Here is a 14,109-nt window from a genome sequence, read left to right on the forward strand (position 1 = left end):
CCTAATTTTTACTGATGTGGTACATGTAAAATAGTATCTAATTCTTGTTTTCACTTTTTCTGATAGCTAACAAGGCTGAACATTTCTTGATGAATATGCCTGCCATTCAGTGGCTAAGAGCCTGAGTAAGTGAGGGAGGCTCTAGATCATGGCCTGGTTCTAGTGCAACTGATAAGGTGGCAGTAAATACAGATTGTCCCTAAGAGAGGGGGTGTATGCAGTAGTGGATGGGAGGTGGGATGGAGCTAACTGCAGAGTTCAAACCCTGTACAGAGCCCAGCTGTTTCCAGAGGACATGGACTGGGGCCTGGAACAGAAGCCTGGGGAATGAGACCTTCAGGCATGGCAAGAACGGGACTCATTCTGAGGGCCAGGGAATATAAATCCAGGGGATTTCTCTTTCCCCAAGCCTCTGGGGAAATAATTAGGAAAAGAGTAGCAAAAGAGACAGTGGCTTGTTGTAAAAATAAGATGAGACTATTCCCAGTAGTGGGGGAAATTCAATATATTTAGGGTTGTGTAGAATTATGAAACGTCCTCAGATCCACACCTACACAACAATATATACTTCAGCTATAACTATTTCACATAAGTTAGATAGTATTACTAATAAGATCTAACGTTAACTGTTTTCTAGCATTCAGGCATGGTTCTAAGCCTAGTTCTCTCAGGTACTGCCTTATCTTCTCTGTGGAAAGATTTAGTAGTGTGGTTACTGTAGACACATAAACGAATGTTCTTTGTTTAATTCAAGTCATCTATTCTCTTGTTTTGATATCAAGTGCAAGATACACAAATTCAAGTTGATGATAGTTTCCAGTGGATGAGTGCAGTCACTCTGGTCAGTTGGTTGTGGCAGTCCTTCTGTGCTGTGAGTACCAGCTGGACCCCTGTGATGTAATCTGTAGGTCACAGAAGACTGATGCTGACTTGCATCATAATAGCCCTTGATGGTATACTGAGTGCTGGTCAGGACAGTGGTTCAGTGAGAAACTAGTTTTTCGAGTGATTTGTTGTACTTGATTGTACTAGTTTGATTCTTTGTTATAATCGCTGACTTTTTGAGAGCAGAGTTTCAGGGAGAAAGGTACTGTTCGGAGTCCCTCTCTGAAGAGGTGAACCATGAAGCAGAAACAAAAAAGGAAACATCTAGAAAACCCATACTCCCCCCCAACTGCCAAAAAGTCAAGAGGTATGTGTTAAGCATCTTCTCTGAGCATAAGGTAACAAGGAATTGTCTCTAAAGAAAGAGAGAGAGGGGATTCCTGGTTGTGGTGAGGGAGAAAAGGAAGGAGGAGGGGGAGGGAAGTGTATATGCTGGTCTTTCTGAGGACTCAGGTAATCTGAGAGTAAAGGGAAAGTTCAAATGACCAAACCCTTATCTTGGCAGCTGAGTACCTGTGCTGTCTACACACGTCACCCTGGGTTACTGCGTCACAGACGTTTAGTGGTTGATTAGTACAGTTTTTGTTGAAAATTGTGTTTTCCTTTATTTCTGCCTAAGGGCATTGGTTAAGCATATGATGTTATTAAAAGTTTTCTAGTAGTACTTTCTCCTGTTAATGAAGAAGAAAATGTGGCTCATAGAGGTGAGAAAAAAAATTTTTTTTAAAGCAGTTAAAACTGGTTGTACAGGGGACGTCTGGGTGGCTCATTCGTTAAGCGTCTGCCTTTGGCTCAGGTCATGATCTCAGGGTTCTGGGATCGAGCCCCACATCGGGCTCCCTGCTCAGCTGGAAGCCTGCCTCTCCCTCTCCCTCTCCCCCCCCCCCCACTTGTGTTTCCTCTCTCTCTCTGTCTCTCTTGGTCAAAAAAAATAAAATCTTAAAAAAAAAAATGGTTGTACAGGGATGAGAGTATAAGGTCAGAATTTACTTACTCAGAGGCAAAAAAGAACTGTTTCATCTCAGACGATGAGAACCTAAGTGTGGGGCTCCTATGTGAAATGCAAGGAAAAGGCTAAATACACACACACCGCTGTTTAACCGTTAAATTGAGGAGATAGTTTGTTTCTTTCTGAAAAAATGAAAAACTGAAAGAGTTCCAGTTACTATGGAGATTAAAAGTAAACAAGTAACTTCTGTGAGTCAGACCATTGTTCAGTGGTGGGAGGGGGACAGGTTAGAGCTAACCCCAAAGTTCCAAGTGGTGGCTCCTACTCCAAATGATAACTTGGTATTTCCAACAATGTTGGGGGCTTCTGGGCAGACAGGCCTGGAAAGTGAGGTTGTCTGTGTTTCACCTTCAATAAAATTAGTGCATGTTGAGAGTTGTTATTGAGTGTAAAGTATGAGACCAGTAAAACACACGCTCACAACCATGTGTTTACATAGATGTACATATAGAATGTAAATTCGCCAGGAAAAGGTAATTATCGTCAAATATAATTGTCCATTTACTCTGTACCAGGTCCAATTATTTGCCTCTCAAAAACACATTATATCCCTATTTCGTTAGCTAGAGTAGATTTGGAATTTGTAACTAATATACATATCTATTTCTTTCGTAACAATTCAGGGCATATGAAAGGAGTATGGCAAGTCTCCTGGGCTTATGGAAACTTTGCTGTCATTAACATGAGCTTTCAAATAGACCCTGGGTTATCAATATCCCAGTCAGCTGGAAAAGTGAAGAGTGTGGAGAGACACAGAGGAGGGGATTATGATTCTGTCTGGAAGTGGCCCATGTCAGTTCCACTCATTTTCCATTTTAGAAAACTTAAGCACATGGTCAGAACTGCCACAAGAGATGCGGATAAATGCAGTCTAGTAGTATGTCCAGGTAGAAAGGGGATAACTTGCACTTTCTGGTCCATTTACAAAGAACACACCTCGTACAAACCCAACTACTCCTGACATAAACACAATAAATGAACCATTTTATGCTCTTCATGAAAATGGAGGCCATGTGTGTTCAATAAACGTGTCACATAGTAGACTCTTCTTGTTTGCTTAATGGGTGGGTAAAGGCACAAACACTAAACATGGACCACATCTCTATTATTTTTATGTAATTTCCCAGCAAATCTGAATTTACAAGATCTGCAGTATAAACACAAGGCAGTGCCCTTAACTTCAGCCCAGGCAGCAAAGAGGGTGTCATCATCTTCCTCAGAGTACTTCTCCTGCATCTCTTCAGAAGACAAGCTCAATGTTGCTGGTAAGGAGAGTGTATTGAATAAACTGGGATCTAGGCAGGGGCCAGAGATGAACTGAATGATTCTGACCATCAGTTGATACAGTTGATACAAGGCTGCCCAATATGGAAAGAAAACTCAGACTGTTTCCGTCTTCTTCCATGATCAGCAGAAACCATCACTTGCCAGGGAAAAATCCTTGAAAGGACTGGAGTAATCTCAAAAAGATCAGCGGAGAGCAGTGTTTTTTTTGAGGAAATGGTGGGAGAGGGTCTGGGTATGAGAATTTCCAGAAAAACATGGAAGAGTATGTCAGTATGAACCAACAAAAGCATTTATGTTATCAGGAAGGCGTGAAAGTACCAACAGCTTGAAATAGGCCAGAAATGGTCGGATCCTCAAAAGCTGGACTTGAGGTGGAGTACAGAGACATCCAGTCCAAGACCCATTCTTTTCATGTATTTTGATAGCCTGTGTTCTGACATTCATCCCTATACAGACCCTCTGCCCTCTTTATCCTCAGCTTTCAATTCCTTATAATCTTCCACGTGCTTCTAAATTCTCTATGCCTTGTTCTTGTCCCTACCATAAAAACTGTGATAATTTTTCTGACTTCTAAAACTCTAGATTAGTTATCCCTGTTTTTAAATTTCACAGAAGCATACAATGATAGTTTGTGTCTGGTTCCTTTCACTCATCATTAAATCTGTGAAATTTATCTAATATATATATATATATATATATATATATATATATATATATATATATATATATATATATATCTTTTACACAGTCTTCTCTACACCCCCATTTACTTTGGATCTTCACATAGTCTCAAAGCTCGTATATTCTTTCTCCTACAATTTTTGACTTTTACATCCTCTACTGTTCTTTCATTATTCCCTTAGATGTCACAAATACACCAATTCTAGTCTCAAAGAGAATATTCCTAGTATTTATCTGGTACATCTAAATCCTATAACAACATATAAACACCCAAATCTGTAGTCATAGGACATGGAATCTACACACATGGATATATGCTAAACTAAAACACACAAAGCACGTATACCATTCTCACTCACACAAAATGCACCCCATATTCAGATTCACAAACACCAAATCAATTACACATTAAGCCCTGGCCCTGTTTTAAGCAATGTGTTAGGAACTTACACACACAAAGCACATTGCATCCATCACACCGGTATGCTACAATAGGTGCCTAATACACGTATCAGGCACATCCATAGGAGATGATGATAATATTAAACAGTTAACTAGTGAGCAGTGAGCTTGGTTAACATGGCAACAGAGACACTGACATCATAATAAAGAATATGTTCTTCAAAAATAAAACTTCAGTTGTCTCATCTGAGGTTGTAAATCTCTAGGAGGTAGAATGCAGAGGGTAGAAGTGTAACAAATGTAAAGGAAGGCAAATGGTTCTGAAAATCCTAACCAAGGTGAATCAGTATCAGGAGCCATGGTAGCAGGATCCAGATTGAAGAACAGGTTAATGAAATATGCCAATTCTCTGCCCAAACTAAAGATAACTACTTAGGATAAAGTAAGTATTTCCATGGGGGGCAGTGGGGAGAGTAGGTTAGGGAGAAGAGTGTAAGAGGGGGAAAAGAATGGAACCAGCTGTTTTTATGACTTTTGTTCAATTTTTTAGGAACCTCAAAGTTAGACACATATGATCCACCAGCTGGCTGCTCTTTGGAAGACAATCCTCCGGTCTCTGAGGAAAGTGGATCCTCTGAATCGGAATGCTTATCCTGTTGGTCCTCCTCGTGCCATTGCTCTTCTGCTGGTAAGGATAAAGGAAGGGCATTTAAAGTCTAGGCCGATGAGGGAAGTGGGAATCTGAACAGACCTGTAGACATCGGTCTACAGCTCAGCGTCTGTCCTCAGCCAGTGGGAGAAAGGTGCACATTGGGCCCAGTTACAATCGTATCTTCCTCTCTTATTTGGGAATATGGGTCTCTTGTTTCTGTACCTTCGATAGGAACGCATTACAAACAGTTTTCACTTTTAGGTGGTAGAGAGGAACTCTATGCATACATTTGGGGGAAAATATCATTTCTTGAGGGAAGAAGTGGAATTCATAGGCACAATATTCACAATTGCCGTGGTGTCAGTTAAACCTACAAGTGAAGAATTCACGTAAAATTAAACCATAGTTTGTAGTACTGCAGAAATAGCTGACCGCAGAAAATGTAAAAGAGCTCTGAATCGATAGTCATCCGTGTTAAAGGGTCCTATGGTAATGACTTACTGAACACGAACTCACAGTATAAAACTACAAAGCATATAATCTAAGGTAGATTCTGCAAACACAGTGAACACTAAGTTTTAGCTTCGAAGAAGATCATTTAATTGAACAGTGCTGTAGGGATGGTAAATAAGAATGTTTACAGTTATTAAAGATGTGAAAACATAAAACACTACCAAGAAAAAAAGATTTAAAAAACCTGAAGTTTTAGAAATGAAAAATAATGTTCTAGAAATTAGAAAAAATGTGGATGAGTTAAAAATGTCACATTCGGCACAGAGGAAAAGAAAATCTGTGACCGGAAGGATAGAGCTAGGGAATTACCTACAGATATAAACGAGAGAGATCAACAGATGGGAAATACGAAAAAGGGATTAAGATAAATGAGGATAAAATGTGAAAGTATGATATCTCAAACTGAGGTTTGTGAAGAGTAAAACAAAGAAAGTAAGACAGATAATTGCCAGTTTTTTTCAGAATGGTGGAAGATACAAATCCTTAGAATCAGGGAGCATTCTTAGGAAGCTCATTACAGGAAAGGCAAAAATAAATCCACACCTGAGTACACCAAAACCAACATTCAGAACCTCCATAAGAAAGACCTTAAAGCAACTGAAGAGAAGCACACCATCCTTCAAAAAAATGGTGATTTGTCAGACAGCAATTGTAGAGACCTAATGACAGTATGACATAATGTGCTGAAGGAAAAGAACAGTCATATCATAAAGAATAAGGGTGGAAAAAAAGGCATTCGTCAGATAAAAAGTAGAAAAAATAAAATATAAAAAGCTAAAAACACCGAATCTATTGAGAAAGATGAAATGGAACACAGGAACGAAAGGTGAGCTGAGAAGTCTATGATTGTAGGTAGGTAGGTTTTGATGATTTACACACCCAAACCAGGAAACGCTAATTGAGTGATGATCAACAAAACAGGAGTAACTGAAGTACCAGATGACAGTCACATATAACGTGCCTGGGAGTTCAAGTGTTTTAGGCTCCTTATTTCGCACAAAGAGTGGGTAGCACCATTGACTCAGCAACTCTGCTCTCAGAAAAGAAAGGAAATTGGGTAAATAGAGCCTACCCATTTGTAAAGGCCCCCGTCAGTCCAGAGTATGTGGAGAGCCTTAGCTTAAGGTTAATATATTTATTATCAGCTATCAAATACTTCAACAAATTACCACAAATTTAGTGGATTAAAGACAACAAAAATGTATTCTGTTTATAGTTCTAGGGTCAGAAGTCTAAAATACGGCATATGGACCCACCCATCTAATCCAAAATTATCTCCCCATCTCAGGGTCCTTAGTTTAATAATATCTGCAAAGTCCTTTGGTCCTTATAAGGTAACATTACAGGTTCTGGGGATAGGATATGGGCAACTTTGGGGCAGGCATTATTCAGCCCATAACAACTAAAATGAAAAGCATTACACACAATGATGTATGTATAGTCAGGTAAACAAATACTAAAATATATTGACTGTACTCTGTGATGGCACAGTTCCAAGACACACTGCAGGGATCTCCATAAAGACAAAGTACATATATCCGGCTATCCATCAACACTTGGGAAAAATGAAAAATTGTCCAATACTTATATTTTGGAGCTTTGGCCAGAAAAGAGACTGTGGTGTCCACGTGTGTCTAACACAGAGTGAGCAATCCAAATGCATCGAATGTATGAAACAGTGGATATATCTCTTTAATTTTAATTCAATTTACAGAAATCTTAAAGAAGCGAAGGGATGCTACAGAGCCTAGTCATAGTTCCCCGCAGGAAGAAAACAATGTTGTTGTCTCAGAACGCGTGTCTGACAATAAGAGTACTCGTAAGTAGAGATGTCTGAACTGGAGGTGGGGGGTGGCAAAGGGAGATATAAGTATGTCTGAGGGTCCAGCTGAACATTCCCTGTCTACAAACTGATAGATGAGAGATGTAAGCTGATCCAAGCCCATGTCCAGACTAAAATAAGAATGCGAGGTCTCTTCCTTCTCTAGGAGATATTTATTGCATCTATATAAAACAAAACCTGGCGATTGAAGGGAAATCTCAAAAAAGACAAATATCTGAAAGTGCAAGGTTATCAGGACAGGGACATATTTGCGAAGATGGAGCCTAAGGAAATGTTAGACCTCTCTGAGAAACGGAAAGATAAACTCAGTCTGAACCTGGAAAGATGAACTCTGTTGGGTCAGAATGTGGACAGACCTCTGACAACCAGTGTGAAATGGGCCAGCAAGGACCCATTTAGAGCACCTAAGGAGAAACCACTAGATTTCACTTTTTTCTCTGAAGAGCAAGCTCCTTAGCGTATGTCCTTTCATGGGTGGAGAAGGGACAGAGATTTGAAAGGGGTCCTTAGATTTCTTCCTCCAACAACCTCTTACCCTCGTAAATACACAGAAATCTTTATTCCCTCACACCCACCACTAGACTTAGCACAACGTCCTCTCACATTTACCCCTATTAACACTCATCCCTGAATTTCCCATTCTCTGCTCCTATATCCTTGCACTCTCAGACACACTCATAAGCTTAGATCCTCATGTCTTGAACCTTTACATCTCATTTTGCAGCATATGCATTCCTCATGTTTGCTTTCTCTAACGTCCTTCCTTATTCTAATCTTGAACTCACAAATAATCTCACTCTTGTAGAACTTTGTAATTTCACATTAACAGTGCACGAAGCCAATACAATCATACAGCATTTTGTAAAACTCATCTGTTTCCAGCCTCTTCGGCCGCATGTAATTCCACAGTCTAGGAGCTCACATGAGGTCTCGCATCCATCCTTCACATGGTTGGTTTGTACCACTTTCATGATCTCAGCAGATACCACAAAATTACCCAGGTCCATATCTCACTCACAAACCAAATATATATTCTGTAACTACTTAAACTTGAGTAGTACATGACACACAGATCCTTCGTAATACAGGGAAGATGTACTGCCCATACATCTACGGAAGGATGCTGCAGTGTTACCCAACACATGATGCTCACTCTACCTTCACATACAATGACCATGTCACCCCTACACTCTCTACATAAAATTGTTGGGGAAACATGACAGACACATACACACATCAGACTGTATTCCCCAAACATGGTACATATACTAAGTTTCTAGAAAATATACCACCCCCACTGACTTGTCTCATCCCTATACCAACATGACCTACCCAACACTCTCCAGTGACCTAAGAGAATAAGTAGATGTATTTTGTGGAGTAAAAATTGGGTTATAAGCTTAACTGAAGTTTTTAAACCCAGGAAGAGACTTAATATGTTTGAGTTATTTTATCAGGAACAGAAATTTACCTATTTCCTGAAAGTTGAGTTTGGAACTGTAGATTAGGAGGAAGAAAAACTTGCAATTTTTGTGATATGTTTACATTCACAGTAGGGGTAGAGATAGTCCCAGAGGTACACATATTTTACTAGGAAAATAACCAACAGCCTAGAATGTAGCTGTCAATTGGGAAGGTTTAAAGGTAAGCTTATGAGTATGGTAAGTACAGATGCAAAAATTGATCAGAACAGTGTGTGGGGAATGTGAGGAGGGTGACACCACCGACTGGGCCAAGTGACAGCTGAGCCGTTTGGCAGTCAGTAGCTCCTGACAGGGGAGCTGTGCCCAGTGTTGGGAGGTGTGGTCTGAAGTCAGCCTTGGGGATCCCGCCGGAGTCTCCTGGTCCTGCAGAACTGTGCAGCAGAGCCCTCAGGGGAGGTCCCACAGGAGCAGATATCTGGAAGAGGAGGCCAGGGACCAGCAGTGAAGTTGGTCAGTTCTTTCCTGTAAATTCTAACCGTTCCAGGAAGTAACAGGACTTTTCATATCATAAAGCACAGCTAGCAGACTAAAGACCTTTACGGACATGCTCCAAATTTATTCTTGTGGTAAACAGAGTAGTGATAATACAGGCACCTCACCATGTACCAGGCAAGAATTTGAGCCTCTGATCCACGGCAGAAAACAACATGAGGCTGTCATTGGTAACCAGACAATTCATTCCAGCAAATATTTTTAGATACCTAGATTTTAGAACTTTGAACAGAAACTAGACTGTAATCTTCATGGGGACAAGTGCTGTGTGCATTATTATACACAGTATCTCTTGAATGTTTAGTGAAGGCAAAAAATATCATTTATCTGATTTTCCTTCTCTTTCCCAGAAGTCTTAAACACAGATGAAGACATTCCACCTCCTGGGCCCTCTGGGTTGGCCCAAGGCCATGGCCAGACAGCAGAGGATTCAGACTCAGAATACTTCTCTTGTGTCTCTTCTCCATACAAACTCATTCACAGTGGTATATGGTGGGGGAGAGGAGAGGCTGAGGGGGAGTCAGGCAGGGAGGTGAGGCAGCATGTTAGCTGAAAATTAGAATTAAGTGCCAGTGCTCAGCAATGGCCATAAATGACCCTTTCACTCAAGAACTGCCCAAGGTCTCTGTTTTTAATTGATAGGCAGAAATGTACCTTGTCAGCATCCCTGTCTTTTTTGGAAGAAGCTCTTAAAGGTTCTGAATGGGGAGATTAAAAATTTAAGAGAAATGCAGAAATACATTTCCAGAAGAGGAGTTTGGCCAAGTCTGTGAAGTCTTAATTCTGAACATTTCCAGCACCAGGGCTCCCTAGAAACCCTGAAAATTTATTTTATCTCTATCTATAATATCTTTATATCTATCTTTCTGCTTATCATCTATCTATTCTCTCGCTCTACATATATATGTGTGTGTGTAGATAGATAATGATATAGAAGTAGATAGATACACATGCAGAATTCTTCATAAAACTTGCACCCCATGCCCCGTAATTGCACAGTTTCTCATGAGGAAAATCAAGCTAAGAATATCCAACTTTAGTGACTGCATACTGTTTTACAGGCATAGTTATTTCTAAGTGTTCAGTATTCTCTACACATCTCCAGAAATCTCACATGCAAGATACTCAGTATTATGGGCATCCACCATAAATACAATTTTAATAATTGTTATTTACTTATTTTTTAGAGTAAGGAAAGTTTTAAAAGGTAAAGTCATCTTAAAATTGTAGGGTTTCAACTGAGAAAATCACCTTAATTTCTATGAGAGCAAGTCTCATGTGTGGTAATGATGTCGAACTTATAATGTCCTCTCAGTGCAGCTCTTTTGAATGGACACAGACTCCAGAAAATGCCGCATCTCAATGTTTTGTTTTGTTTTTATTCCATTTGCCAGAACTCTGGAAGAGTCAAGAGGATGTGCCTCAGCCTGAATCATCTGCGGTGGTCCCTCCTAGCAGGGAGACAGCAGGAAAAAACTCCTCTGCCTCAGAATACTCCTCATGTGTCTCCATAGAGGAGACTAAGCTCATTCCTGCCAAAGAGGATGGTAAGGGAAATACATAGGTAGGGTCTGCGCATGGATAGGAGGTACAACTGAGCTGCTCAGCCCCAGCCCTACTTATTTAACTCTCCACTTAAAAGCAGAAAAAGGCTTCAGGGCAGAGGCACTAGCACTGAAGCCTCTGCAGAGGGACAGAAAGAGAGTGTGCCTTCAAGGATAGGACCCAGTTACTCGTACGAGCACTGGGATAGCTGCAGGTCAGGTAGAGCACCATGCTGGTGTGGGCCTTTCATCACACCTTTCTCCCTCAGATGAGCATGAGCTCATATCCTCACACACATTCCTGCATCTGTCTCCCTTCCAGTTATGGTCCCATTTCTCCTTCCTTTTACTTTTGGACATGGCTTCATTCCTCATTAACCTTCCCATTCGCTAGTAGCATGGCGCAGATATGCCCTCCTACCTTCACTCCTTCACACAATCAGACTAATCCCATAAGGAATTTACATCCCCTCACACAGAGCACCTGTTTTAACTCCCTCACACTAAGCCAAACTGTGGAAAATTGGTATACCCTGAGGAGGATAGACTTTCATATAGAGCCTTTCTCATCCACATGCCACTTCACACACAAAGACATCAGCACTTCACAGAGTTGCGCGTTCTAGGAGCTCAGGTCACTTGCGCTAACACTCTAAGTCCTCTTGTCTCACGACAAGAAACAGCACCACTCCTGCACTTATTCACATGCACTGTCACACTGTGTAATACACATGCACACACTCATTCACCGTCACCTTACACCAACATCAGAAACACTCACCAGGGTGCCTGGGTGACTCAGTCATTTGAGTGGCTGATTCTTGGTTTTGGCTCAGGTCATGATCTCAGGGTCGTGAGATCGAGCCCTGCCTCAGGCTCCACACCCAGCAGAGTCTGCTTCTCCCTCTCCCTCCATTCCTCCTCTCTCTCTCAAATAAATAAAATACTAAAAAAAAAAACCCACTCACCAGATGTGTCTCAAAACACAGATGCAACTCCACAAGATACACCACACCCTCATTCCCACATAGTTACACCATATACACACCTCAAATAAAACATAGCACTCACAGAATTCCGAAATATCACTTGTATATATACTTCTGCTCCACACATCTGCATAGGAATATTCTCATGGCCATCTTGACTCCTCCAGACGTCGCGTACTTACTCTATTTGTCTTATGTTTGAAATTTTCTTTCCTAGGAGTCCCTCAAACACACCAGGATGTTTCTTGTGTTGGACACTTCGAGGAATATGAGACTTCCTCCCCCTTTCCACATGTCTCCTTTCCATTCCATTTGGTTCATGGTCCTAAGCCCTCTGTGTCCTCAGTACACACGGAAGAGGAAGAGCTCATGAAAGTTTACTATATGCATGTCCAAATGAAAAGGGGGGTGGCTGTCTTATGTCATCCCGAGGAAGGGCTGGAGCCTCCCTCCAAGAAGACAAAAATAGAAGAAATGACCTTTCGTGAAAAGATCCAGGCAGAAGTCACCCCCTCTCATGTAGGTACGAAGGAACTCCTAACTGACAGTGAGTCCAGCTGGAATGATGAAGCCCAAGAGGAAGAGGAGGAGGCTGATAGTCCAGCAGAGCCTCCAGCTGTGGAGGAGCATTCCAGAGCCAAGACACCTGAATGGCTCGTGGCTTTGGACAGTGGCTTCAGGTGCATGGCCTGCTGCCGGGTCTTTCCCAGCTTAGAGGCCCTCCAGGAGCACGTGCGGCATGGGGTCAGTGAGGGCTTCAGCTGCCATACCTTCCATCTGGCCTTGACTTGGCTGAAGAACAAGAACAGGGAAGAAAAGGAGAAGAGTAAGCAGATGAAGAATACCAAGAAGACAACATGTAGATGCCAGAAAGAGAAACATTTTGGCATGAAGTTGTCTTCATGCAAATAAACAGACTCTTTTCAGCCCCTACAAGAGAAGCAGTAGAGTAGGCCAGACTCTACTGACGGGGCATTATCTTCTCTAAGCAGCCCTAGGACCCACCTTTATTTATGCACATCTCCCACCACCACCACTCCCAGCACACCACCACCAGGAGCAGAGAACCCCTTTCAATTCTCTCCATTGCTCTCCCAAGAAGGAGGGAGAAGGCAGTGTACACCAGACAGAACAGCAAGATGGTCTCATGCAAACTAAAGAGCAGTGAACACCAGCATATCGTCTCCACCATTACACTGAAAAAAGGAGACTCGTTGGAAGGGGAAACTGCTGGGGGCCGGATTGTAGAAGAGGTGAGGGCCCCAGGGGTAAGGAGAACACCTCAAGGATTCTTGGGACTCAGGATTCTGAGACAAGATGGCATCTGCCAGAGATGCCTCCCAAGGTTCCGTAATAACTGATGGATAGTTTCCTTCAGAGGAATACATACTTGGAGGTAGAATGCTTGCTGGATGACAAATTAATGAGAATGCTTCCTCTCTATGCCCTTTGAGGAGACAGGAGTAAAGACCTGACTAGTAGTTCAGTAGGGCAGAGAAGCCCGGGCCCATCATTCCTAGATAAACCAAATGTCATGGGAGTCACATCCTTTGGCCTGCCTCCCTTTCAAGAGGTGCAGGGCAAAGCAGAGACAAACTTTCTCTCCTGGAGGAAGGGTTGGTATGCAGGCTGGTCCTAGTCCTGCCCTTATCCTGAGTGAGAGTGAAATCTCAGATGTCCTGTCGTGATTTTCATACCCAGAAGAACCTCCTGGAGAGTTACAGTCACTAGAAAGAAACAACCAGAGGACTCCTTTTTTTACACCCTTAATATGTACTAGGAGCCAGTAGTTCTGGCTGCTTCCTTTAAAGTGTCAGATGCAACTGGAGAAAGAGAGGGTTAGAGGCTACCCTTCTGCCATGGACCATTTCTGGCAACTTTTTTTTTCCTTTCTTTTAGAGGGAGAGTGAGCAGGGGGAGGGGGCAGAGGGAGAGAAAGAATCTTAAGCAGGCTCCCCACCCAGTTGCGGAGCCTGACGCGGGGCTCAATCTCATGACCCTGAAAAGATGACCTGAGCCGTAATCGAGAGTCGGATGTTTAACTGACAGGTCCCATTTCTCCTTCCTTTTACTTTTGGACATGGCTTCATTCCTCATTAACTTTCCCATTCGCTAGTAGCATGGCACAGGTATGCCCTCCTACCTTCACTCCTTCACACAATCAGACTAATCCCATAAGGAATTTACATCCCCTCACACAGATCACCTGTTTTAACTCCCTCACACTAAGCCCAACTGTGGAAAATTGGTATACTCTCTGGCAATTTTTAATGTGTTGCTTCCTGGAGGATCCCCATATTCTTTGAAGAAGGTTCACAGTTCCCACAT

General features: G+C 42.0%; 1 protein-coding gene across 1 annotated transcript; it reads left to right on the forward strand.

The window, feature by feature from the left end:
- Nucleotides 1-1,122: 1,122 nt before the first annotated feature.
- Nucleotides 1,123-12,693, forward strand: LOC148164300 (protein FAM170A-like). The gene is made up of 7 exons (XM_088023156.1): nt 1,123-1,192; nt 3,022-3,159; nt 4,815-4,952; nt 7,144-7,248; nt 9,599-9,733; nt 10,643-10,750; nt 12,002-12,693. The coding sequence occupies exons 1-7, from the start codon at nt 1,123-1,125 to the stop codon at nt 12,691-12,693; spliced, it is 1,386 nt and encodes a 461-aa protein (XP_087879282.1).
- Nucleotides 12,694-14,109: the final 1,416 nt, after the last annotated feature.

The sequence above is a fragment of the Eumetopias jubatus genome, unplaced genomic scaffold (assembly GCF_037043125.1).
Source record: "Eumetopias jubatus isolate StellerSeaLion01/CBP00866 unplaced genomic scaffold, mEumJub1_p1.0 scaffold_5, whole genome shotgun sequence".
Taxonomy (NCBI): domain Eukaryota; kingdom Metazoa; phylum Chordata; class Mammalia; order Carnivora; family Otariidae; genus Eumetopias; species Eumetopias jubatus.

Coding starts and splice junctions, on each gene's coding strand:
- LOC148164300 (XM_088023156.1), top strand. CDS start 1,123: ATGAAGCAGAAACAAAAAAGGAAACATCTAGAAAACCCATACTCCCCC. Junction 4,953..7,143: donor GTGCCATTGCTCTTCTGCTG/GTAAGGATAAAG, acceptor TTCAATTTACAG/AAATCTTAAAGAAGCGAAGG. Junction 9,734..10,642: donor ATACAAACTCATTCACAGTG/GTATATGGTGGG, acceptor TCCATTTGCCAG/AACTCTGGAAGAGTCAAGAG.